This window comes from Python bivittatus, unplaced genomic scaffold, assembly GCF_059951505.1.
Source record: "Python bivittatus isolate LINGU-HERP-01145 unplaced genomic scaffold, Pbiv_v1 ctg000320_np1212, whole genome shotgun sequence".
In the NCBI taxonomy this organism is placed as follows: domain Eukaryota; kingdom Metazoa; phylum Chordata; class Lepidosauria; order Squamata; family Pythonidae; genus Python; species Python bivittatus.
In genome coordinates, this window is record NW_028277052.1 from 3139459 (window position 1) to 3163395 (window position 23937).

The following is a 23937-nucleotide window of genomic DNA, read 5'->3' on the forward strand; positions in this document are numbered from 1 at the left end:
TAGGAAATGGCACAGAACATACAAATGCTGGTTGGGAGTCTAAGGCAGGGGTGTAGGAGTAAAATTGACATGACAACTTATATCTTCATTCTTCAGAAATTCCAGGCGTATTTCATAGGTTGCATGTATTTTTACTTGATTCAGACTGAAGGCCATCCTCCCCCAGCCTGGCATCCTCCAAATGTGACAGGAGTACAAGTTCCAAAATTCCCAGCCATCATAGCCTTCAAGCTAAAGGCCAGGTTGGCTGGGAAATTGGGAGCTCCAGTCACCACACATCTGGAGAGCCTCTGCTGAAGGCAAGCTGCTGTGGACCATCTCCGAGGACTTGTCCAGATTGGTGGACCTTTAGGGATGAAGACTGCTATTACACTCTTCCAACCTTCCAGATCAAACCATTGACAGAAGCATCCATGGATATATGGAAATCATAAGACCAGGTGGTCCAAGAGTAACTTCTTTTGTTATGGGATGCAGCCACTTCTCTTTTCACAACCTGCAAAACTGCCCTTCTACAGCACAGTAGCTACTTGGAGTGATACATTACTGAGAATGATTGGATAAAGAGATCCCATGAAGATGAGTGGCTATTTCCCTGCCATACCCTCAGAAAACGTGGTCATCCTTCAAAACAGAGCAAGATAAAGAATTATTGCCAATTATCAACCAAAATATGTTGTTCCTTGTCTAGAAGGGAAACTTAACTGAATCATCTTGGATCTTCACCTTAGAGATAATTGAGTCCAAGTTTCTACTCACTGTAGGGGTCTGTTGTGCAAGGAAACTGCTACAAAATCCTTGAGGGATGTTCAGCTTCTACTTAGTACATGTGACCCATGAAGGAGAGCTGATCATCCTCCCAGACAATGTGTTCTATTAAGAAATTTCTCTTGCCCCTGAATTGAATATTAATTCCATCTATTTATTCTAAGTTTTGCCTTTTGCTTTCAGCAACATTGGCTGGGAATTCTTGACAAGAATCCAAATGAAGAGCAATCCAATCCCGTACTGATCAGCTGGGAGAACACAAACGCGTTGTTTTCTTTTTATATAGCATGCAGCTGACTGTGGTGATTTTATATTAGTGCATAATTATATCATCCCAACTCTTTGCCAGATAATGATTTTAATCTTCAAATAACAACAACAAACCAAAGTTATAAAGTACCATAATGTCGCTTTTCTATTGTGGCGTACCAGAAACAGGATTGGGGTGTGACTTTGCTGTAATAATAGTCAGACCAATTCAATAATGAAAAGTGAATTGAAGTCATTTTTCATAGCTGAAATTGTTTTCCACTTCAGTTCCAAGTTGCTGGCTAGGACCAGTTGGCCAACTTATAGTCCTCCATCTGGTAATGACACCCAACTCTCATCATGAGATGGCAAAGGAAGGATGATGGGAATTGCAATTCAGCAACCCATGAAGAACTGCATCCTGCTCACCCATGATGGAGCAGCAAACTACTTTGCATCCATGTGCTCTACACAACTCTTTTCCACTTAGGAGTTTCTATTTTAGTTTTTGTAGCAATTCCAATTTGTCACGTCAAGAAACCCATTTGCCAGAGACAACCTAGCAAGGCAGGATAGTTGTTCAACTGGTTCAAATGCCCAAATGCCTAGGAGAGGGCTTTGTAGAGTGTAATTGCAGGATGCTGTCCATCCCTTCTGCAAAAAAGAGACACTAAATGGGACGAACAACTGTGTTCATACAACCGCTCGGGGATGTCTGCGGGATGTGGTCATAAAGGTCTAGAGGGTGGTCATGACAGTGTAGCTGAAGCTCTGCCTGCTTTTTATGTATGTTCAAAACTCCTTGGTTTGCTGGTTGCTGTTTAGGAAAGTGGAGAGCACATATCCCCAGCAAAGTGAAACTGACAGTGTCACCATTCTGAACCACACAGCAGAACAGGGGCAGAGGCTTCATAAGAGCCATTCAGAACATGAGACCAAGTCTCAAAAGAAGATAATGCCAAGAGGATGGGTTGATGCACATGGCGTGGGTTGCATGAGTGAGGCAATTGTCTCACTGATGGGTACAGCCCTGGCTCACCTAGTCTACCTTCTGTACCCTGCCCCAGTCTGGTACCTCTAAATGTCTTGGGTGGGGCTAGAATTCCTTGAATGCCTTGCCAAAAAGACATTGGCACAGGGATTCTCCTGTAAGACATGCTCAAAAACATGAGCAACTTGGATCATTACTCACATCCTGTGGGGACTCCATAGCGGGAAATGCTTTTTAATGTATTGAACAATGCTTTCATTTCCTGCAAGAAACCATTTGTCATCCACTGGGGCTCATTGAAAGTTTTAGCCTGTAGCTCTTTGTTCTAGCTCCTTTCCCCCCATTCCTCTGACACCCACACATCCCATTCCCATAGATTCTTCTGGAATCACTCCAGTACCCTTAGAGTCAACCAGAATCCTCATGTTGTTGATATGTGCTGAAGCTTCCAGGCCTAACCTCATGAACACAGAGTCCCTCAGTTCTCTTTTATGGCAAATAGCATGCAACTGCAGACCATATGCTTGGATGACGACTAAGCTCTTGGCCCCCTGCAGCTTAGAAATATCTTTGTCCTGGTGACAGGTCTCCATGAGGAAACTCAAGTAGTAGGTAGACTGAAACTGTTATATTACAACTTCAATTGTCACATGGAAATAATCTACCAGGGTAGTATTTACTTCACTCAACATCCTTGAGAAGATGATCTTCATAACAGTCCTGAGTAGACTGAATGTTAGAAGAACTTTCTAACTGTAAGGGCAGTTCAAGGTGGAATCCTTTACCTAAAGAGATGGTGTGTTGGATGTGTTCAAGCAAAGCTAGACAGACATCAGTCAGGGATGAAGTAATTTGGATTCCACTAAGCTGGAGACTGACCTTGATGGCCTAAGTGAACTCCTAGAATTCCATGTGACAATTGAAGTTGTATTGTAGGATTCTAGGATTTTAGGATTCCAGAATTGCCCATTAGCTTCTGATCCAGCAGGTCAGTGGCATTTCTGCTTCCTGTCTCAGTCACTAGCATTCAAAACAGGGCACGCGACACGGGCCATTTCCCGACTCAGGACTTAGAGCATCTCGGGATGTCATTGTCATGCCAAAATAATAGTAATAAGCTCAGCCACTTTATATTGCCTCAATAATGGCTGGTGACTCTAAGTCGCTAGTGGAAAAATGGCCTTAATCTCAGATTCTAGGTCATCATCAAACTAATCAGAACTTTGGCACACTTCTCCTCTAGTACCACTTCCATCTACATGGCTTCTCTGTTCTTCCATGCCATTCTGGGTATATGTTATTGGATTTCAGTCCTCAAAAGCTCTAGCCTGCATTGTGCTACTGTATAAATACCCTTCTTCCTCCTCATCTTCCAATAGACCTATTCATGGCGAAGTTACCAAGTCAACCATTTTTCTTATGCCTTTTCACTGGACTTGGAAATCAGTCCTACTTTAAAGGAAGATGCCTGTGAAGTTTGCTACCTCATCCCATTTTGGCTGTGGATACTGCCATCTTCCCTCCCCCCTTTCTCCGCTCCTTATTTTATAATAACCATCAGAGAAGCAGAGAGCTGAGGAAGAGACAGCTCCAAACTGAATGACTAAGCAATGAAAGAAGCTGGGAGTTGGAAAGCCAGCCAGGTTTTACATACAACAAATAACAGTAAATGCCCAATGGTAATGGATTTGCATCCTGGTTTTCCACCAGCTGGTCCTCTCTCTTGCTCCAGTTCTCTACCAACATCACTGACTTTTTGAGTTTTCCCAGCCCTGCCTGCAATGCACAGCTTGACTCTCTCTGAGCATCCCTGGAGCATGAAGAGACACTTGTTCTCTTCCCTCCACAAATAAAGAGGATCCCCTTTTTATTTCATTGAGTGATCGAGCAAAACCTATTAGGAGCAGTACTCAAAAGACACACACCAGGAACAGGTTTCAGAGACGTTTATTGATCTGACTGTTATTTTAGCTGAATGGTAGCCTGTTGGACTGAAGACTCGCGCCTGTTCTTTTGGTCAAATAAAATTAGGGCTTGAAGATCACATTGGCTACTGGTACAGAACAGGGAGGACTCTGACGCCCAAAATGCTCTACTCAACCATTATAACAGCAGTGAATGCAGGACCTGGAGGAACTGAACCATTTCCCCAGTGCTGGCGGGGTCGGGGGGGGGGGAGGAAACTGACTTTGTACTACGAAAGCCCATCACTGTATCTTCACAGCTTGGCCTTATGGAATGGCAAAGAAACTAACTAATGATCTTCAGTTATTGGCAGGGTTATTTGGGCCCTACAATTAAGCAATTGTCTTAGACAATTAGCCACAAGGCCCTGGAGGAGGGAATTGTGTGCAATGCAGCTTGCTTTGAGCCTCGAAGGCTAGCCTTCCACCTTGAGGCACAATGAAGAATAATGCCCTGTTACCACTGTGGCTTGTGCTTTGCTTCGGGTAGCTGAATGCTGTGAGCTGGGCTCAGTTATTGAATATCTGCCACTCTGTCCTCCTGAGGATGCTGTCTTGCAGACTCAGAAATGCTGAGTGGCCTCTTAGCTCAGATAAATATTGCACATTACAACCAGCTTGGAAAGCCCTTGGTGGGGAAGGGTTCTCATCTATTATCTCACTTTCTCTGGGCTAAAGGATCTGCAGCTGTCGCCAGTTGGGTCATTTTTTAATTTCCCGGCTTCTGCTGTCTGCCTGGAATTCTGGCGAGTCATGGCACCAATCACCAGAGCTGTTCTGCTCCAGGGCTCTGCCTGCATGAAAATGAGCCGTAATGAGGTTAAGAAGAGCTGTTCCTTTTCAGAGGATGAAGCATGAGGCCAATCTGGGAAGTTCATTGCATTTGGGGGGAAAAAAAATCAAAAGTAGCAGAGAATCACCTTGCAGGCATCAGAGCCAAGTCCAGAAGAATCAGGAGGCTATGTTCTTGGGCAGAAGGAGACATAAAGGGTGGGCTCATATATAATTTGATGTGTTTGTTGTTTTGGTGCCTTTGAGTCAGTGTTGACTCCTGGCAACTGCTTGGACTAGTCCCTGCAGTTTTCTTGGAAATGGTTTGCCCTTGCTTCCTTCCTAGGGCTGAGAGAGTGTGGCTGGCCCAAGGTCACCCAGATGGCTTTGTGCCCAAAATAGGACTAGAACTCACAGTCTCCCAGTTTCTAGCCTGATGCCTGAACCACTATGCCAAACTAGCTCTCTTAGTTTGATTTGAGTTTAGTTTGATTTGGGTTTAGCATAACATGAGCCCCCAGCCAACTGCGGTTGTAAATCATTGTCTCCGGCTTAGTTACTTGCACTAACCCTAGCCATTTGTGGTTTATTTATGGAAGGACAAGCCACAGCTTTGCTTGATGAGTAAAACAAGTTAACAAACAAATGGTTCCTTTCTTTATCCAGGTAAGAAGGTGCAGCCATCTTCAGCAGGTCTGACCCAACAGCCAGCTGTGCAAATCAACCAACCCGTGAGTCAGGCAGTGCAGGATAATGCTTTCCATCTTGCTGCTGTGATGTGAATAGAAATGTTTTGTTGAAGTCACGTCTTTCGGGAAAAAGCACTGCCAATCTGTGACATAGCCAAATGAAAGAGGAAAGTGTCAGAGGCTTTGTTCTGACTCAGGGATCTAGCTGCAATTGGGGGACTCTCCGGGCGCAGCAGATTTATACTTAGCTTGTGGCCAGAGGAAGAGACTGTTACAGACAGCTGAATGCCATCAAATCCTTCTAGTCTGGAAGTGAAACCTAAGCAAGCTGTTGCTGGGAAGTGGTAAGGGAGAACAATGTAGGTATGCAGAGACCTTGTGGCCCAGGAGTAGGGTTTTGTTTTAAAGAAATGGGAGAAGTGAAAGTAGCAGAGGGGCCAGAACCAAGAGCAGCATTAGCAAATCAAGATCATGAGAACGTATGGAAATGTCCACTTGTCCTTAGATGCCTCTTACGTGCTTCCAAATAAAACTGTGAATGAACAGGACAGTGGCCTAAAAAAAAAAAAAGCTAAAGTCAAACATTACCATAAATGCTGAAAGCATCTCCAGCAACTTCACATGCTGCGGGTGGGTGTGTTGTGGGGTGGGGGGGAGGTGGTGGAAGAAGCTGGATGAAATCAAAGGAGAAAAATGACCTGCCTGCCAGAGAGTTCCACAAAGAGGAGAAAAGCAGAGGAAGACAAAGTCAACGGGGCAGCGAAGTACATTTTGGCAAGAGGTGGAAAGATTGATTCACCCCAATGATTTATGCTCCCAGGACAGAGATGTTAGCAGTGAGGCTGATGGGTTTTTGGTGTTTTGGTATGTTTTGGTAACACTACACTGGCCCAAAGTATAATGATGTGTATATAAAATCATGATGCTATCTTGGGAAAGATAAATATATCAACCAAGGTGTTTTGTTTCAAGAGCCTCAACAGTTTCTCTCCTTTCGCTGTTAAATGCTCTTTGGCTGCAAAACAAAACCTTCCCCCTGTGTTCCTTTTATTCAGGGATAAACCTCCCAAAAGCAAACGGGTGCCTCCTGGTAAAAATAAGATGGAGCTGTTATGCATCTTAATCATTTCTGAGCAGAGGTTTGAGCGCAAGCCTTCCTAAACCATTTTCCACTTGGAGAAAAATAATACGATCAAAATGAAGACAAGCTGCAGTTTGCTTTCTGCAACGAATGCTTGTTCCGTGGCGGTGAGTGGGCAGAGCCGAGGGAAAAGAGAGGGCGGGAATGAACAAGAAATCCCATGGAGATTTAATGTATGTGTGGATCTCCAGAAGTCTCTATCAGTTTGACCACCCATGTTGGGGCAGGCAAGACGAAAACAAAGCAAAGCACCTCCCATCTGCAATCATACACTGAGCTTTTATATAACATGAATAGCACATATAATACGGATCGGAATATACTTGCAATCTATCCAGGTGGATCTTGACCTTGATGATCCTTGTCTTGCCCATTCTGTCAACAAAAATGACATTTGGAAGTGCCAGGGAAGAACTGAACCCGGAGTAAGTTAATCCTAGGGACTACCTTTGATCTTAGCCCAAAGGCCAAGAAACATGTCTGGGGCATTGATCTTCAAATCAATCTAAGTTGGGTTTTCGTTCTTGGACCAGGTGGGGCCTTATCCAATGAGTTGCACAGAGGTGTCTGCAAGGTATAGTCCAAAAAGCTGAGGGCACAACAGTGTGATATAAGCTCTGGCTGTTTTTTATGCTGTAGTTTCACCCTTCTATTTGCAAGAAGGATTTGTATGTTCTGTGCAGCACATGGCAAGTGTCCTCAAGTTCCTGCTTTTGCTGCAGGTGGCCATTATCCTGCTTCCTTCTTTGCTCTTCTCTACCAGTTTCTTTTAAAAAATCTTGACTGGCCACTTTGGAGCAAAATAGCCAAACTGCTCCTTGGGGTGATTGTGAAGAAGGTGTGGGTTGGGTTAGCATGGTAACAAGGCACCATTTTACCTTGCTACCTGATGGAAAGGGGATCTGCCAGAACTATCCATCCTGCAGTTCCAGACAAAATACACACCTCTGTGGTCTTCCCTCTACCGTAGCGTTTTTTCAATCTCAGCAACTTTAAGATGTGTGGACTTAATTCTGGGAGTTGAAGTCTGCACATCTTAAAAGTTGCTGAGATTGAGAAACACTGCTCTATAGCATCCTCACACGACATGGGGACAGAGAGAGGTACCCTACCTCATCAGGGGCAGCCCCCTCGTGTGGAAGGGGTCTTGCAGCAGAGAAGTTGAAAATGGACTATAAAATGCTTGTGATGCCGGCCGCACTGAGCTGTATATTGATGAAGCTCTGCAAATCCCCCTTGCATACGTCTTAGAGCATTCTGGCGCTCAGCAATCGCACTCTTGCTAATGCACCTCTGCACCCTTTGTCTGCCCAGTCCTCTCCCACCCTATTTCTACCCAATCTTCCCCATAGTTTAATTTGCCACAATAACACAGAGTTGACTTTTTAATGAAAATAGTACTCAATCTAATTTGCACAAAGTCTCCCCCAGAGTTATTATGAGGCCTCGTTCTGCTAAATGTCTGCCTTGAAGCCGTTTTCTATAACTCAGGCAATTGCCTTTCCTGATTTGCAAGTCAAATGTAAAAGCTATATTGGTAGAACCATACATGTGATTTTTTTGCTGCTTTCTATCCCAGTTCACCTTTCAATGGCTATGTGAGTAGGTTAGTACCTTCATAGATATACAGGTAGTCCTCATTTAGCAACCACAATTGGGACCGGCAACTCAGTCATTAAAGAAAGCAGTCGCTAATTGAACCCGTGACTGTGCTTATGATCTTCAGTTTTTTTTTTTTGCTTTACACACCTGCGAAGGTTGTCAGTGCCAGAATTGCTCATAAAGTTATTTTTCATCACTGTTGTGACTGTGAATGGTCGTTGTATGAGGCAGTCACTAAGCGAGGACTACCTGTATACCTTATTTTTAAAAAACAATTTTATTGAATTTCATACCTTTTCCTTAAATATAGCAGTTGAAGCTTCTTGTGTACAATCTAGTAATAAAACTGCATTGGGAGTGGGGCAGCCTAGAAATGCTGTAGGTATGAACCAATCAATCAGTCAATGAAATCATCCAGTCAGCCATTGGAAAGCCTTGCCAACGCCCTCTTACATGATTATTAAGCCCACTATTTTTTATCTCTTTGTCCATCAACTCCTTAATCTTTGGTTCAAATGGTTTTCTGAACCCAGTGAAGCAAAGCTAGAAGCCAATAGGCATCTCTGCCTTTAAGGCTCAGGCGATGGGCTTTAAATAAGATGCAATTCTCTTAAATCAATTAAACCTTTCCTCTCCCTGAGAGTAAAGATTCTGGAAAAAGGGCACCTGCGAAAGGGCTCTGCAAAATGGAAAAATACAAACAATAACATGGGTGATGGCCCCGGAGGAAATGGAAGTGGACAAGAGCAGTAAGATGCTAGGGACGCCACTGCAGGAAGAATGTCATGCTACAGGCTGAGAGAGAACCAAGATATGTTTTCCGTAACTTTGGAGTAAATAACAATTCACCTTACATTCTCTGTCTAAAATACTCTCTTCCAGTTCTTGGTCTCCCAACCATAGAGTGTTTGCACCTTTTTCAGCTGACACAAAAAGTTAATGTTTCTGTAAAAGGGGTACAGCTCAGGGGAAAGAAATCTGTATTTTATTGCAGAACAACAGGATATTTGTGTATATGGATTTCCTGAACAAATGATCACTTGTATGTATTACAAGGGCCAGAAGAATTAGACAAATCTGATCGCTGAAGCAACACAGCATAATGCTTAGCAACAGATCAACAGAAAAAGGGACTTTCTAGACCAGATATGTCATTTCACAGCATACAGCACTCCGCTTTTTGTAAATTATTTTCTGAAGAAACCCAAACATCTCCTGCACGCTGAGGGGAAGAGTGAAATTTTGGGGTCAGTTCTAATCATGCTCTTTCAGAAAACGATCCTATGTCAGGATGATATATACATACATCTTAAAGCAAGCATCACGTCAGGGGTTATTTTGAAATAATTTTTGATTTCTTGCAAATAATCCATCATGTCTCTGGCTCATTTGCTTTCTACTGCCGGGTAAGACTTAAATACTCCTTGGAGATGTCCTGCTTCCAGTGGGAATGTTCCTACTGCCTGCTACATCATTTAGCATTTTTACTATATGTGGTAGGTTGTTCTGAACATTAATTGTAAGGAGGGAGAAGCCGGTAAAGATTTGACTTTTAGTCAGGATAGGTGGGCTCTCAGAGCAATGAAAAAACAAGTTAACACAGGAGGGGGAACCAGCATTTTCTCTTGAAAACCGTGTTCTCAGGAAATGGTCTCATGGAATCCTAGAACTGAACAGGATAATTTAGGCCACCAAATATTCAATGTATTCAATTCATTGTGAAAACAGTGAATTAAATGACCCTGCAAGACAGTGTTTCTCAACCTTAGCCACTTGAAGATGTGTGGACTTCAACTCCCAGAATTCCCCAGCCAGCTGTGCCAAGGTTGAGAAACTCTGTTGTAAAAGTACAGCGCACAGGAATTGCATTTCCCAATTTAGAGACCACTGAAGTAGATCACACAAATGCATTAATAATACATTTTCCAGTGAGAGTCCTTGTTTGTTGGTTGGCACATACATTTACTAAATAGCATTCTACATTTAGAGGCATGTCTACTTGTTTGTTTATTTATTCATCAAATTTATGACTACCCATCTCACGAAAAAGTGACTCTGGGCAGTGTACAAGACGCTTATAAAAGAATTAATATATAAAAAAAATGTTATTAAAAAAAAATTAAAAATACAAGGCTAAGAGAGAACAGCAGATGTTAATAACAATGGAGCTACCTCAGTATCTCACTGGTCCCCCGAGGCACCCAGGCCTGATGGCATAACCATGGGTTGCATACATTTATTAAATAGCCTTCTACATTTAGAGGCAATGTGTCCTTGAATATCGCGGCCGGGAGACACCTGGCCGGTCTTCAGGGGAACAAAATGCTGGATTCTGGTCACAACAGAGCTTCCCTTTCAAATACGTTTTTCTTAACAGAGGATGTTTTTGTGGATAATTGTGCTATAAATAGTTTAAGGGTACACAATGTGAACACAGGGAATATTATTCAAAGATGCTGTTTTTGGTGCTGAAACATGAATTTTTAAACAGAAGGCCATTTGGTTTTCTAATTTTTTCCAATACTGTACGCACCAGACAATTTCTCCTGACCTGCAGATTTAAAGTTTGCTATTGTGGGTTTTAAGAATGTAGAGATGAAACAGATTTCCTTTTCTGGATCACTGTCATCTCCAGGATGATTGGCAGTCCGCAAGGCTGGCTTTCTCTTGCAGTGTAAGTTATTCCCACCTGGTGGTAAATAGGTACAGTATATGTGGGAGGTCCATGAATATGCATAAGCACAGAACATAACCTCTTATGCAGAGAGCCTTCACATGAAAGGAGGTTATCGGCTCTTTTGAGGTTCACAGTATGGAGCTCGGAAAGCACAAGGCTGGTGTTTTTGAAGAAAGGAGTGGGCTGCTATCCCTTGAGGAAGCAAGCTTACATCCCACCTGAAGTACTTTGCTGCAATTTAGTGGCTGGAGTAGAGGGTCTTGGGGGCAAGGGCTTTCTCTCATGTAAAGCTCACACACCGACATGGGGTTAGTCAAATCATCTTAGCTTAAGTGACTTGACAGGGTGAGGGTAAAACCAGGGAGGGGGAGAAAAAGAACGATGAGTGTCCTGTTGAGCTCTTTGGAAGAACTTTGAAAAAGTTACATGTGGGGTCATCTCTTTGGTGGTGTGGGACCTCTCTGTTTAGAGGCAGTCAGCCTCAGAATATCATTTGACTCCTTTGCCTAGAGCCCAAGAAAGGGTGGTTTCCCTGGGGTCCTATCTGGCAGCTTTCCAGAGGCATCTCACGGGAAACTGAGGGCAGGTGGCTAGCCCTAAAGGCCTTTATCTGTCCAGCAAAGGCCAACTTTGGGGCTAAAACAAGAGCGAAAGTGTTTCTGGCTACCCATCTCAGGTTTTAACTCAGTATCCCAGAGCAGAGGAAAGCAGCTGAGCGTGCTTCCAGATGTTACAGGTCAAACTGAACGTATGCAGTAAGTTCAGCTTTTCTTCCTTGGGCACACGTCCACTGCAGCCCCGTCATGTTGTGAGGCATCCCCCAGTGGGGGCCACCAAAGGGCAGCGTCCCCTGGGTTTCCAACACGAGCCAGAGAGGCCCACCTTGCCAGCACTGCCCTTCCAGGCTCCAGCTGCTTCTGATGATTTTGCTCCAACGCTCTGTCTGCGAACGTGCAAAGTTGAAAAGCTTGTTCCTTTCTTGGCTTGCGCTGGAGGAAGACTTAAAAAACAGCAGTGCCTTCCTGCCGATCAGCCAGGTGGCGGAAGCTGGGCTGGGAATATTCCATCCCTCTCACAGTCTGCTTAAGACCTTGTGGGTTCTCTCCACTCCATTTCGCCACCAAATTTGATCGGAAAACCCAATGTGGTTGATTTCAAACCATCCTTTACTCAGTTTCACAGAGCCCAGACAGCTCTCTGGCTCAGCCTTCGTGGTTGTGATAGAAGCATCGGTCTTCTCTGAGCGCAGCTCAGAGTGAGAGTGGACAGCACACAAAACTCAGTTCAAAAAAAAAAAAAAGGGAAATAAGCCGATAGGACTGCAATTTGGTAAGAGGTCTTCCATGTTCCACTGAAAGGGGGATTCCCGCGTTGTAAAGGCCATCAGGGAGGCCAAATTTCTAGCTTCCTTTCTGGAGGAGCCGGAGCATCGTGTGCCTTGCTAGAAAAGCACTAACTGCATCAGCAGGATGTAGACATCTGCCTCTGAGGGCATAGCCTGTTGGAAAGGGAAGAAAATGATGAGAAAACAGGCCCTGTGAAGTCTGTAAATTGCAGGAGAGGAGTGTCGTCAGCCTGTTCGTTCAGAGGGCAATTCTCAGGCTGGGGCTTTTCACAGGCAGCCCAGCATTTTTGAAGGTCTGCCTGTTTTTCACTCTGTCCTTGAGGTCAAGGAGCATAAGCTTGAAGTGAAACTTTTGGCACCTCGGCCAGCAGACGGCACACAAGCCCACATTGCAGATGAAGGGCAGACATGCTTTGCAAACAGGAAAACTGGGTTAATGGGTTACTTCCGCCTTTTCTATTGTTTTTTTCCACCCTTCTCTGCTGTGAAAGCTTAAGCCAAGGTGGACTGTATCTACCATTCTGATAGCATCTTTTTGAAAAAAAAATCCAGTTTTTCCTCATAGTTGGGGACCATAAAAGGAATCCTTCCTTGCAATATGAATTTAAGAAGCGCAAGGCTTCATCTGGCATCTATTAGCTGCACACAAAAGGTCATATGTTAAAAGGCAAAAGTTTTCTACAATCTGAAGAGAAACCAGGAAAAAAAAAATTAAAAGGGGCTTTAGATTTGGCAGCCCCAGCCAAGAATTCGAGTTTTAACATTTCTGGAGGCCTGCAGATTGGGGAATGTGGTTTTCCCCTTACAGAAATGCAAAAAAATCCAATCCCCATTTTTTTCAAGATGAGAAGATGGCCGGAAACCTGTAACAGTTTTGGCTTCCATAGATACCCTAGCTTTTGCAAAAGCCTTCCTAATTTTTTTTTTTTAAATTAAGGATTTATTTGTTTAAAACACTTAAGGAACAGGATAAAAATCTACATCAAATTAAAAGCAAAAGGTGGAAAGAAGGCCTAGTGGGTGAAGATTAAAATATCAGTACATAAATAAAGGATTTACAATGACTCCTGTATTTAAAATTCATATTTCACCCATTCCCTCCCTGAGGCCCCACAGACGCCAAAGGCGGGAAAGCCCCAACTCCCCCGCCTCTTCAGAAAAAGCAGCTGCCCCGCCCCTCAGAGGCGGGGAGAAGTGAGGAACGCCCCTTCCCTTAATCCCGTGACCAACTCGTCCCCGCCGTTCGCCTCCGGGAGAAGCCACGCCCCTCGCTCTCCCTCTCTCCCTCCTCCCCTCCGGGCTGGAGCCACGTCAACCGCCCGATGGCGTCTTTCAAAACGGACCAATCGCGACGCGCGAAGGGTGAAAACAACAACGGCTGCGGCCAACGGCGAGAGGGGAGGCCCGACGTCCGTCGGGTTCGCCTTCGCTGATTGGCCGTTAGGGCGCCCGCCCCCAAGATGGCGGCGCCCAGCAGAAGGGAGGAGAGCAGTTGGCGGGGAGGCGGCCGAGGAGCCTGACGGGGCGGCGGCCTTTCGCGCCCCTCGCGGCGGGCAAGGAGGGAGCCCCGCGTGGCCTTCTCTGCGGTCCGGATCCCATGCGCCTTTTTGGGGGCGCCCCTCCTCTGGGGGAGGGGATTCCCGTGGGCTCGCCCCTCCACTCTCCCACCCCAGACCCCTCCTCGCCGTCTGTCCGGCCGCCCCTCTTGCTCCACCTAGCGCAGGCCCCCTTTCGACCCACCGGCATGACCTTCCCGCCCCCTTAAAAGGGGTCCCAGACTCTGATCCGAATTAAAAGACTGAGCTCGTTCTCCCCCCGAATCCCTGGGCAGGAAGCAAGAAAGCCCCTGGGGGGTGAGGAGAGGAGGAAAAAAAAGGATTCCCCCGGGTTGGGGCCCTCGCCCGGCTTCGGAATTCAAGCAGCGACGGGGCCTAGTGGTTTGGGAGCCCCGCCGCCTCGTTTCGGGGTGACTCTATCCCAGAAGGAAGTGAGAGTGGGCTCCCCTTGGGGAGAGGAATTGCCCATTAGGTGCCCAAGGGAGCTGTACCCGTGGTGCCTCTCCCACATTTAGAATGGCCATCCCATCTGCTCTGTGATGCTCCGCGAGCAGAGACTTTGCAGGACTTCCTCCCTTGTTGCCAAAGCATTTTTTTCCCCTTAATGTGCAAAATTAGGTGACAGCGCGCACACAGGCCTCTCATTCTTGCTGCCTTCGCGAAGCCATGCAGTTTGCTTCACCTGTGGTGCAGCCTGGCAGTTCTTGTCTTGGCTGATTCTACATCGAGAGCTCAGCTATGGATCTGGTGTTCCTGGTTATCAATGGCATGGGGATGGTCTTGGACCTGCTGGTAATCCTGCTGGACATCAACTTCTTCCTGGTTTCCACCTTCCTCTCTGTCTTGATCTGGCTCATCGCTTTTATTTACAACCTGCCCAATGCCACGGTGGCCTGTCTGAGCCAGTTCTGGAATGGGATCCTGGTCGTTTTGCTATGCATCGTGGAGGTGTTGTATTACTTGACTCTGGGCTCTGTGCATGCTGTCCTCAACTTGGTGAGGGGATTCTGCTCCAGCATGGAGAGCTTGAAAGTCATGGGCCACCTGTTCACCCACCTGACCCTGAGAAGCAAAGAAATTATGCACCGAAGTTTCTGGAACCTGATTGGGTCTGGGCAGATGCTTCTGAGACAAATGTGTGAAGTATGTGCCATAGCCATGAGCCTTGTGGCTTACTTCATCAACAGCATAATCAACATCTGCCTCATTGGAACTCAGAACCTTTTTGCAGTGGGGCTGGCCCTGTGGGATACTATCGTCGGTCCCTTTCTGAGAATCACAGACATCTTCGTTGCCTTTCTTGCACGTCTCTCCAGCAGTGCCATCGCTACAGCCATTCTCCTGTGGACTCCCTGTCAGCTGGCTTTTGACCTCCTGGCCTCGGTGAGCAGGCTGCTGATCAACGTCTTCTTTCTCAACCTTTATGGCGTGGTGTTGCTCTCTGTGATTGTTGTCACCAGCATCTTTATCCTGAACCCCCAGCTGACTTGGACCCTGGCAAATCAGGTGTCTGGCTATTTGAACACGATGCCTTCTTACCACCGCTTGCTCAGGGACATGCGACGCCTTTATCACATAGTGCTCTTGTCCCTCGAGATGCTGTTGAGCTCCCAGACCTGGCGTAGGTTGGCAGAGTGGAGTCTTCAGGTGGTCAGTTGGAACAGGAATGACTGGACAGCTAACCAGCATGGAGAACAAGAACCGCAGCTGATGCTTGAAGCTTCCCGAGAAAGGGCAGGGGGAGCTGCTGTGGGACAGAGACTAGCTCCTCTAGGAGCACCATATTCAAGAAGACAAGGGCCAGCTGTGATCATTCGTCCCCGCCAAAGAGGCAGCAGGGACCAGTCCAGAACGGACATTGATCTGGGAATGGCCACACAACGGAGTCTGTTGTTAGGGCAGCAGTTTCAGCCTCAGGGGGAAGGGCCAAGCGTATCACATGCCAAATTTGCAAAAAGAGAGCAACTAAATGCTTTGGAAGAAGATAATGACCCATGGCTGCTTCTTAAAGAACAAGAAGAACGGAAGAAATGTGTCATCTGCCAGGATCAAACAAAGACAGTCCTCTTACTGCCCTGTCGGCACCTTTGCCTCTGCCAAGAATGTACTGAAATCCTGCTGCAACAGGCCGTCTACCAGCGGAACTGCCCACTGTGCCGGCAGATGATCCTGCAGACTCTCAATGTCTACCTGTGAGCTACAGAGGAGGCAGCTTTATCTCCTTTGCGTGTGCTTTTTGCCGAAGCACAAGAGATCTCTGGCCCTTGGACCTCTATAACAGCTAGTACAGACTCTCGGTGTCAAGCTTGGATACCCCTTTTTTATTTCCAAAGACATTAATTGCAATTAGCGAAACTCGAAAAATGCTATGAATTGGGGTTTTTTTGCACTTCTGTTTTCATTGTTTGTTGCTCTCATAAGAAAAGAAAAAAAAAATAACCCTAATTGCTGATCAAAGTCATAGTCTGGAAACTTTCCTGTTGCGGGGGGGGGGGCAGTGTAATCATGCACCCATATTCAGATGTGAGGCTAAAAGTATGTATATTTTTCATCCAGAGTACAGAAAGTGCGGGTGCTGAATTCCTTATATTTGGGGCTTTCTATAAATTAGTCTTTTGAAGAAAAAAGTCCATAGCAAGCTTAGTTGATTAAACATGTCTGAAAATATGAATAGGGTAATTCTGCCCCCATTATTGAAGTAACAAGAAGGTTTCCAGCCACACCATTTCCTTGTAAAGTTCATTGTAAGCTCACCCCTGACCAGCATTGACCTCTGAGGAACGTTGTATGATTCGCGTAACACATTTATAAGTTCTGCTCCTAGAGAAGTCCGTACTTCCAAACCTTGATCTGTAGGTGTTTGGTGCTACCCACAGAAGGGGACATTAACTTTGTCTTCATTTATCAAAGCCATGCATTCTAGAGTTTCTGCTCCTACAAGGCACAACTAATGTGTTTGATTTCAGCTCTTGTTGACCATCTTGTTGACCATCTTGAGTTGATTTCAGTTTTAAAAAGATATACCATTGGTCCAAATATTTTTTCCAAGATTGTGTATATATGTTTGTTCAGTTCCATAAGAAAATAAGCTGGACACTGAATGTGCAGCCATAGAGCACATAGATGCTTCATAGATCAGCTTATTACACTTAAGAAAGACCCTATTCCACCTGCTGGCATGCAACTTCCACAGGTTACCTATGCAAAATTGTACATTCCAGCTCTATTGCACAACTCTTAATTCCATTCCTCCCTCTTTTGGGGATAATTTTTGGGAACCTAATAGTACCAACTGTAGTCTGTTAGCTACCAAATGGCAGTTCCGTTAGCAGCACTGGAAGGTAAAAGGGAAACTGATGGGTTTGGCCTGAGGCAGCCAATGAAAAAGCTTTTTATGAGTCTGGGCTGGATTTGAGCAGGATGACACATCTGTGAGGTCAGGTTCTAGATTTCATCATTTAACTCTGGAAAGCAGAATTGCTGTAGCTGCTAAGAAGGCATTGTAGATACTGTAAGGGTAATTGTAAGGAAAGAAGGCGATCGTGATGCCAGTGGTTTGCTTGACCCTTGGGCGAAGAGGAATTGTTCTCTTTTCAGAGCCAGTCATTAAATACCCACACCACTGCTTCTTGGAAGATCAGCCCAGAGTGTGATAATTGGTGGGTGATATGTGCCCACACCCAGTAGAACCAATTGTTTTTTTTTAATGTTTAAATTGGAAAGAGACTGAAATCCTGAAGAACTTTGTTTTTTTGGAACTGCTGAATTGATAGCTGTTCTGCCTGTAAATGGAGGTCTGCATTCAGACCAGAGAGGTTTATGGAACCTGGTTAAAACTATGGTGCAAGGTGGCTGGATCCCAGCTATATAAATGTGCTGAATTGCATCACCTTTCACAGAGTAGGACACACACACGCCTTAGAATGTGGCACATTTGCTTGGAATCAAACCCTGCTGATTTTAAGAGCGCCTCTTTTCCAGTAAGGTTTGCTGAGGAGGATGAAACTTCCTATGGAAAGGTCGGGTGCCACCAAAGCAGGCTCACGCAGGGCTCAGTGTCAGTCTTAAGTGATGCGTTTCAAAGCTCCCTCCCTTGTGATAATTGCTTGACATACCTTTGGAGATTGTGCAACTTCCACTCCAAAGGCCTTAGGGCACTAAACTTTGCACAAAGCAGATTTTCCAGGGTTGAAAACCAGAGTTCCTGTCTCGCTGGATTGGGCTGCCAAAGTCAGCTGTAAAGGTTTTCAACAGCAAGTTTTTAAGGGCTACCACATGTGCCGTCCAAACATGAGGAAGAAATCTCTCTCTGTTGAGAGGCGTTTACCATCGGTTTGCAAGAAGAACATTGTATAAAGTAGAATTTGGTGCGATCTTGTCCCTCTTGCTAAAGGCAGATGAGGATGATAGCCTAGATCTCTGCTGTCGTTTGACCAATCTTGTAACATTTTCACCTACCTGCACCATTTGTTCTCTTTCTTCAAAACAAAGGAAGAGTTATTTTTATTAGCTGAAGCAGCCAGTTTTATTTCTCACCTGCAGCCAGGAAAACATTAAAGTCCCAGCTATCATCTATTCTAGTTTTTAATTTTTGTTTACTTGAAAGTCTTCTGTGCTTTGTTTTCCTAATTTAATTTTAGGTTTTAAATCTTGGAATTAAATTGACACAACAGTGCTTAATTGTAGCAGAGAATTTACTGAGTTCCTTTGATTTCGGGAAGAGCCACAGGACTTGTCTGGAGTTGGAGAGGAGAAGGAAAATGTGAGAATTGAGCAATTGCTAAACTGAGTGCCTTAATGCTGGCAATACTGAAGGTATATGCTTGTGTGAATGCAGAGAAGCATCTGCTCAGGTCAGGAAGAGAAAATCCAATATGGGTAGGAGCAGGCTGGATCCAGAGACATAATGAGGGTTAATATAAGTAAAATGGGGGATCTATTTATAACAGCTATGCTTTTTGTAAATTCTTCCTATATATTAAAGACAGGCTCTAAACAGACTTTCACCAACCTGGATCCCACTAGAGGTAATGGTTTAAATGTTTATAGTGCCCCACCTGGGACAGCCCCAAGATTTATGTTCAACTTCTCTAAAGGTTACTAGGCCTGGGAGGGTATTCTAAACCATCCTCCTGAATCTACCTGCGCTCTGCTTGGAAGATGTATCTTATTTAATTCAGTCCTTTTTACCTGTAGCCTAGGAAGAGCGTATCTTACTCCCTCTGTTTCAAGTTTGAAGATCAAGGCTTTGCGCATCCTGATCTGCACTTGAGGATTTAGAGAAGAGGCGTAACTGGGAATAAAATACATTCTTCCTCACCTGTTTCATCTGTCTCTGAAGAACGTTCTTCCAATTTTTCTCAGCATGCAAATTTTTATCATGCGCAGGTAATTCCACAATGCTGGACGTGGAGGGAGAGTTGGAGAGAAGAAAAGATGCATAGTTTTATAGCAGAAGTGCCAACTCTGCTTGTAAAGAGGTAGCCGCTTGCTCCTGATCTGTGCCTTGTTCAAACTGCTACCCACTCTGATCACCTTCCTGGATGTTATTGTGTGCAAAGATGAGGATGGGAGGTTGCCTTTTCCTATCCAGCACCCTCTCCAACCCTTCACGCAATCCTATTGCTGTGGCTTCTCTGGAGGAACCACTTGGCTTCTTGTGTGTACTTGACATTATGTAAATGATTTGACAAATTAAAAAAAAAAGCTTTTTTTAAAGAAAATATATTCTGCTATTCTTTTTCTTTCTTTTTTAAAGACACAACGCTCTGTGGGACCCTTTTAATTTCTAGACATTTAGAAGGTCCTCAGTGCTCCCTGGGCCGATGGATTGCGGAGAGAATATGGCTTGAAAAATGAATGGGAACCCAGCTAGATTGAAAGATCAGCCCTAGGCAAGTCACTTGGGAGGTTCAGACATTCTTCTACATTATGTTTCGTTGAGCAAATCCCAATCCCTGGATTCCTACAATATGCCATGAATCGATGCTTAGTAAACACAGCTAGGAAGGCAAATCTACTAAAGTACATTAAGGCCATTTCAGTTCCCCAAGTATTTGGTAATTTGATCCTATCAAATTCGTTTTCTGTAGCTACTAGGAGTAGTAATGTCAATATCTTTACTACAAAAGGTTCCAGCCTCTGAATGAACAGTTTTCTAGCTGGTCCTTCCTGTTCTGAGAATTAATCCCTAATCTGGAACTGTCTGGAGGGGAGGGTCCCTTGTCTGTATGTTTCTGGGTGCTATTCTAGGTTAAATTCCAGCAGTTGCTTCTAGAAGGGAAAATCCCTTTTGAAGCCTAGCTGAAATCTAGCCAGACCAGAAGATTGTGGCTGTGGTGGCCAGTGCAAGTCTCTGCAAAACTCAGCCGAGACAGCAAGAATGAAGTCCAATGAGTCACTGTGGAATTATCCACAACCCATAGAGAAAGCTGGGTGGGATTTGAAGGCAAGTGAGGAAAATGCTGGTGAACTGTATAAAAGCACACTCGACCTGGTGGAAGCATTTGTGACAGAAGAGTGGCTTTTTTGTGTTTGCACCCCAGTAGTTCACAACACCAACAAGTATGAAGCATTTGCCATGTCTTGTGTGTCATATCATCTGTAGTACAACAATCCTGCAGGTTGGATTGAGATGATTCTCATATTAAAAGGAGTAGGAGAGGGCAAAGAGGCTGAAAGTTTGCCCAGGTGGTTCCTAGCAGAAGTGAGTTTTCAACTGAGGACGCATCCTACATCAACACCCATAATAAAGAATTCACTTGGAAAGTAGCCGCCTCATATTCTGCAGGATTCTAATAAATATTTTTTTCCTGCTGGCTGTTATAGGAGTAAAAAGTCCTTCCTCCAGCCACTTTTTATTTAACGAAATGAGAGCTATATACATATAGCCCAGTTCACCTTCAACTGCTGTAGGACATTGGCTCGGTCAGAAAACAACTGAGTAAATTGGGAGGAACGTGATGAGAAAAATGACCAGTGTTTTAAACCTGCCTTGGGCTTTTGGGCTTTAAAAAAATAAGGTGTCTTAAATTAAAAAAAAAAAATGGAATAGGGCACTGCAGAGGAGAGCACAAAAGACGGAGTGAGGTTCCTTGATTGAGGAGGGACACAGTCTCGGTCTCTCCAGTTCTAATGGAACTTATCCATCAGCAAGTTCTTAAAAGGACCAGCTTGAAGTGAAAAAATCGAAGATGAAGTTTTAAGCCTTTTGACGGACTGGCCTGTACTCTCCCGTTTCCCCCAGACTGCAACCTGATAGTATCAGCTCCTGGAAAAATGAAGGAGTTTTTCTTTCTTTGTTTCCTCTTCCTTATTTTCTAAGCATTTTCTATCGCAATCAGAATGAAATGAGACAAGCAAAAAATTATGCACATAAATATACAGGGCTCATTTCATATTAAATAAAAGAACCCTTGAGGCATAGCTATCTGTTGAGGACTGATGGTAATCTACACACATCCAAGATAACCCTAATTTACAGTTGTGATAGAACAGCTTGTCCTTTCAAAACATGCGTCTGTGCCCCCCCGATATTCCATAAACAGCCATGTGGCAGCTAATGACCTCCTAGTTGCTATGTGGAAATTTCCTGAGGATGATTGCAAGACCACAACGAACAGGTCCTATTTATCTTCAACAGAATCACTTTCTTTCTGCCAGAGCAAACATGGTCTGTTGAGAACCCTTGGCCAAACATAAAGGCTGTCTTGGGGCACTTGAAGATTAACCCTTAAGTCTCCCTGTTCGGGCTACCCCAGCAGAGGAATGACCCTCTCTGACTGAGGAAAGCTTTGGATAATGCATCTTCATTACCTCTCGCCTCCTAAGATCACTTTGCTTCTGAAGATGCCAGACACAGTTGCCCATGAAACATCAGGAAATCTGTTCGCTAGACCACAGTCACTAAATCCTGAAGCCCAACATTGCCCAAATACATTTGTCGCTCCACTGTAATCATTTATTTAACCACATGCATTGCATAAACCACAGTTGGTGGTTCCATTCCTTCATTCTTCCATTCCCTCAAGACATAGCCTGTCTTTCTACTCAAATGGATATTCAGTGGCTACTTGAAGCTTAGGGTGATGCGTGAGACAGACCCATATCAGTGAACCACCAGCCAAAGTTTGCAGGTGTGACTAAGCCATCTCATCAGCTTCCAACGTGTTTGTGCGTGTGTCTCTGTCCCTGTGGGGAGGGGTATTATTTTGATCCCAGTTGGTACCATGGAAGCCAGGATCACTGCTGCCCCCTCCTCCAGCTGGTTCATACATGCAACTCTCTCTCCACTGCCTTAACAATCAAGGATCTACATAGATTCCCATGGGTGGTATGGCCCAAGCAAGGGAAATCTGGAGGCGGAAACTGTCTTTGTGCTGTGCAGCGTAAGGTCATTTTCCTCCACTGCGTCTATACTCTAAACATTCCTCTTTTTTCCCATCTGGCTGAAGGCCAGATTTTGGAGAAACTTACATTGGTGGGGATATAAATTCAGATATTTTTTTTCCTGATAAATTTTATTCCCTCTCCTCATTCTCTATCATTCTCTATTTATAAACGAGGGTAGAACATGTTCTAGTCCCAGTAGAATTCTCTGTTTTTTAAAATAACCCTTTCAAACTGGTGGGAACAAGAGATTGTAATAAGATCCATAAATGTATCTGATTTGGCACTGGATCGAGAACATCAAATGGTATGCAACAAACCATTTCATTTTCACCCTGTGTGTCTGTTTTTCCTAGCCTGCTTCTTGCGACCAGGTGACATTCCTTGTAGGGCTTCCAGATTTCCCTGTTACTCTCTTCATGGCTGTAATTCCAACAGCTACAGAGCAGAGATGGCCCTCGGTTGTGGATCAAGGTTGCATTCAGTGGAAACAATGAGGTTGCATCTTCTGGCCAGCACTTCTGATGGTGCATAACTGGGCGTAGACGCTCGAATGACCCACGTTATATGACCACCTGGCAAGATGGTCGAAACTGTCACTTGTTTTGGCTAATGTTTGGAAACAGCCTCGTTGAGAATGCTGTTGCTGGACCTCCTGTTTGCTGGTCTTGTCTTGCTGCAGCAGAAACTGAAGCAGGGGTGTCTGAAGGGTGTGGCCAAAATAGTTAAAATGGTGGCCACTACAGTGCCATGAAAGCTTCTCCCATTTTTTATGGGCATCGCATATGCTGGACATCCCTGGACTGCTGCTTCTCCATGCCTAAAGTTTGGAAGGAGAAAGATGCCTTCAGACTGTCACAGAAGATGACCGTGAGAGCAGGCTTGTCAGCCAAAACCTCACTCATGTTGAGACTGAGCATTCAATAGCAGGGAAAGGTGAAATGTTTCTGTTCCCTTGGATACAAGTGGATCCTGACTCACCTGAGGAACGAAGGAGAGAAGGAAGGAATCAACCCATTCTGGTGGCGAGAAGAAGATGGGGAGAAATATGGATGGGTTGATACCCATGCTGTTGGCTGAAGTTACATCGTTCTGCTGATGCTTCTGAATCATTGGTAGCTATCATGCAGCACTTGAAAAGAGGGATGAAGTTTTTTAATGCCAGAATGTTCACCAGCTGCTCACTTGCTCCAAGTCATTACTAATATTCCACAGGCAGAAAACTAAATATTTTTCTCTCCCAGCAACTCCATTGTTTAGTCATGTTGTTCACTCAGTGCCTGGTTGTTCTAGGAGGAGCAAGAGAGAGAGTGTACCCATAGCTACTAGCATGTAGATCCTCCTTGGAAAAGTTCGGGACTTTTGATTCTGGACCACAGAGCAGCCATTAAACAGCCAACCATCTCAGAACAGGCCGCTGCTGGAACATACCTTGAAGGATGAAAAGGGCGCATGGATTTTCTGCACACACTGGGCCAGGGAGGCTAGTGAGAACATGACCTTTTCCGGTTTCTCATGCGGTCTTCTCTTACAGCTCCACCGTGAATTGTTTCAGCAGACCAGGAAAAGCTGGGAATGAGCTATTCAACATTCGTACATGTTGGAAGCAGGGCAATTAGCCACAGAATCTTCCCTCAACGGTTGCCGTTTTTTGATAGGAAACGTTGAGAGCCCTTCGTAGCTGCCCCAGATACGTATTTTCCTCTGGGAAGGAAGATGTGCAGCTGGGCCTCATAACAGCAACGCAAAGCAGCGGTTACCACATGGGAATGGGATCAGAGAGATCCAGGCTGAAT

At 44.8% G+C, this 23937-nt stretch overlaps 1 protein-coding gene across 1 annotated transcript; it reads left to right on the top strand.

Annotated features, from left to right (window-relative positions):
* The first annotated feature begins 13495 nt into the window (after nt 1-13495).
* RNF26 (ring finger protein 26) lies at nt 13496-19455 on the top strand. Its single transcript, XM_007441178.4, has one exon. It carries the CDS (start codon nt 14492-14494, stop codon nt 15947-15949), a length of 1458 nt encoding a protein of 485 aa, XP_007441240.1. The 5' UTR covers nt 13496-14491; the 3' UTR covers nt 15950-19455.
* Nucleotides 19456-23937: the final 4482 nt, after the last annotated feature.

Bases quoted from the DNA above. Each gene is read 5' to 3' on its own strand.
- RNF26 (XM_007441178.4), top strand. From the start codon at position 14,492: ATGGATCTGGTGTTCCTGGTTATCAATGGCATGGGGATGGTCTTGGAC.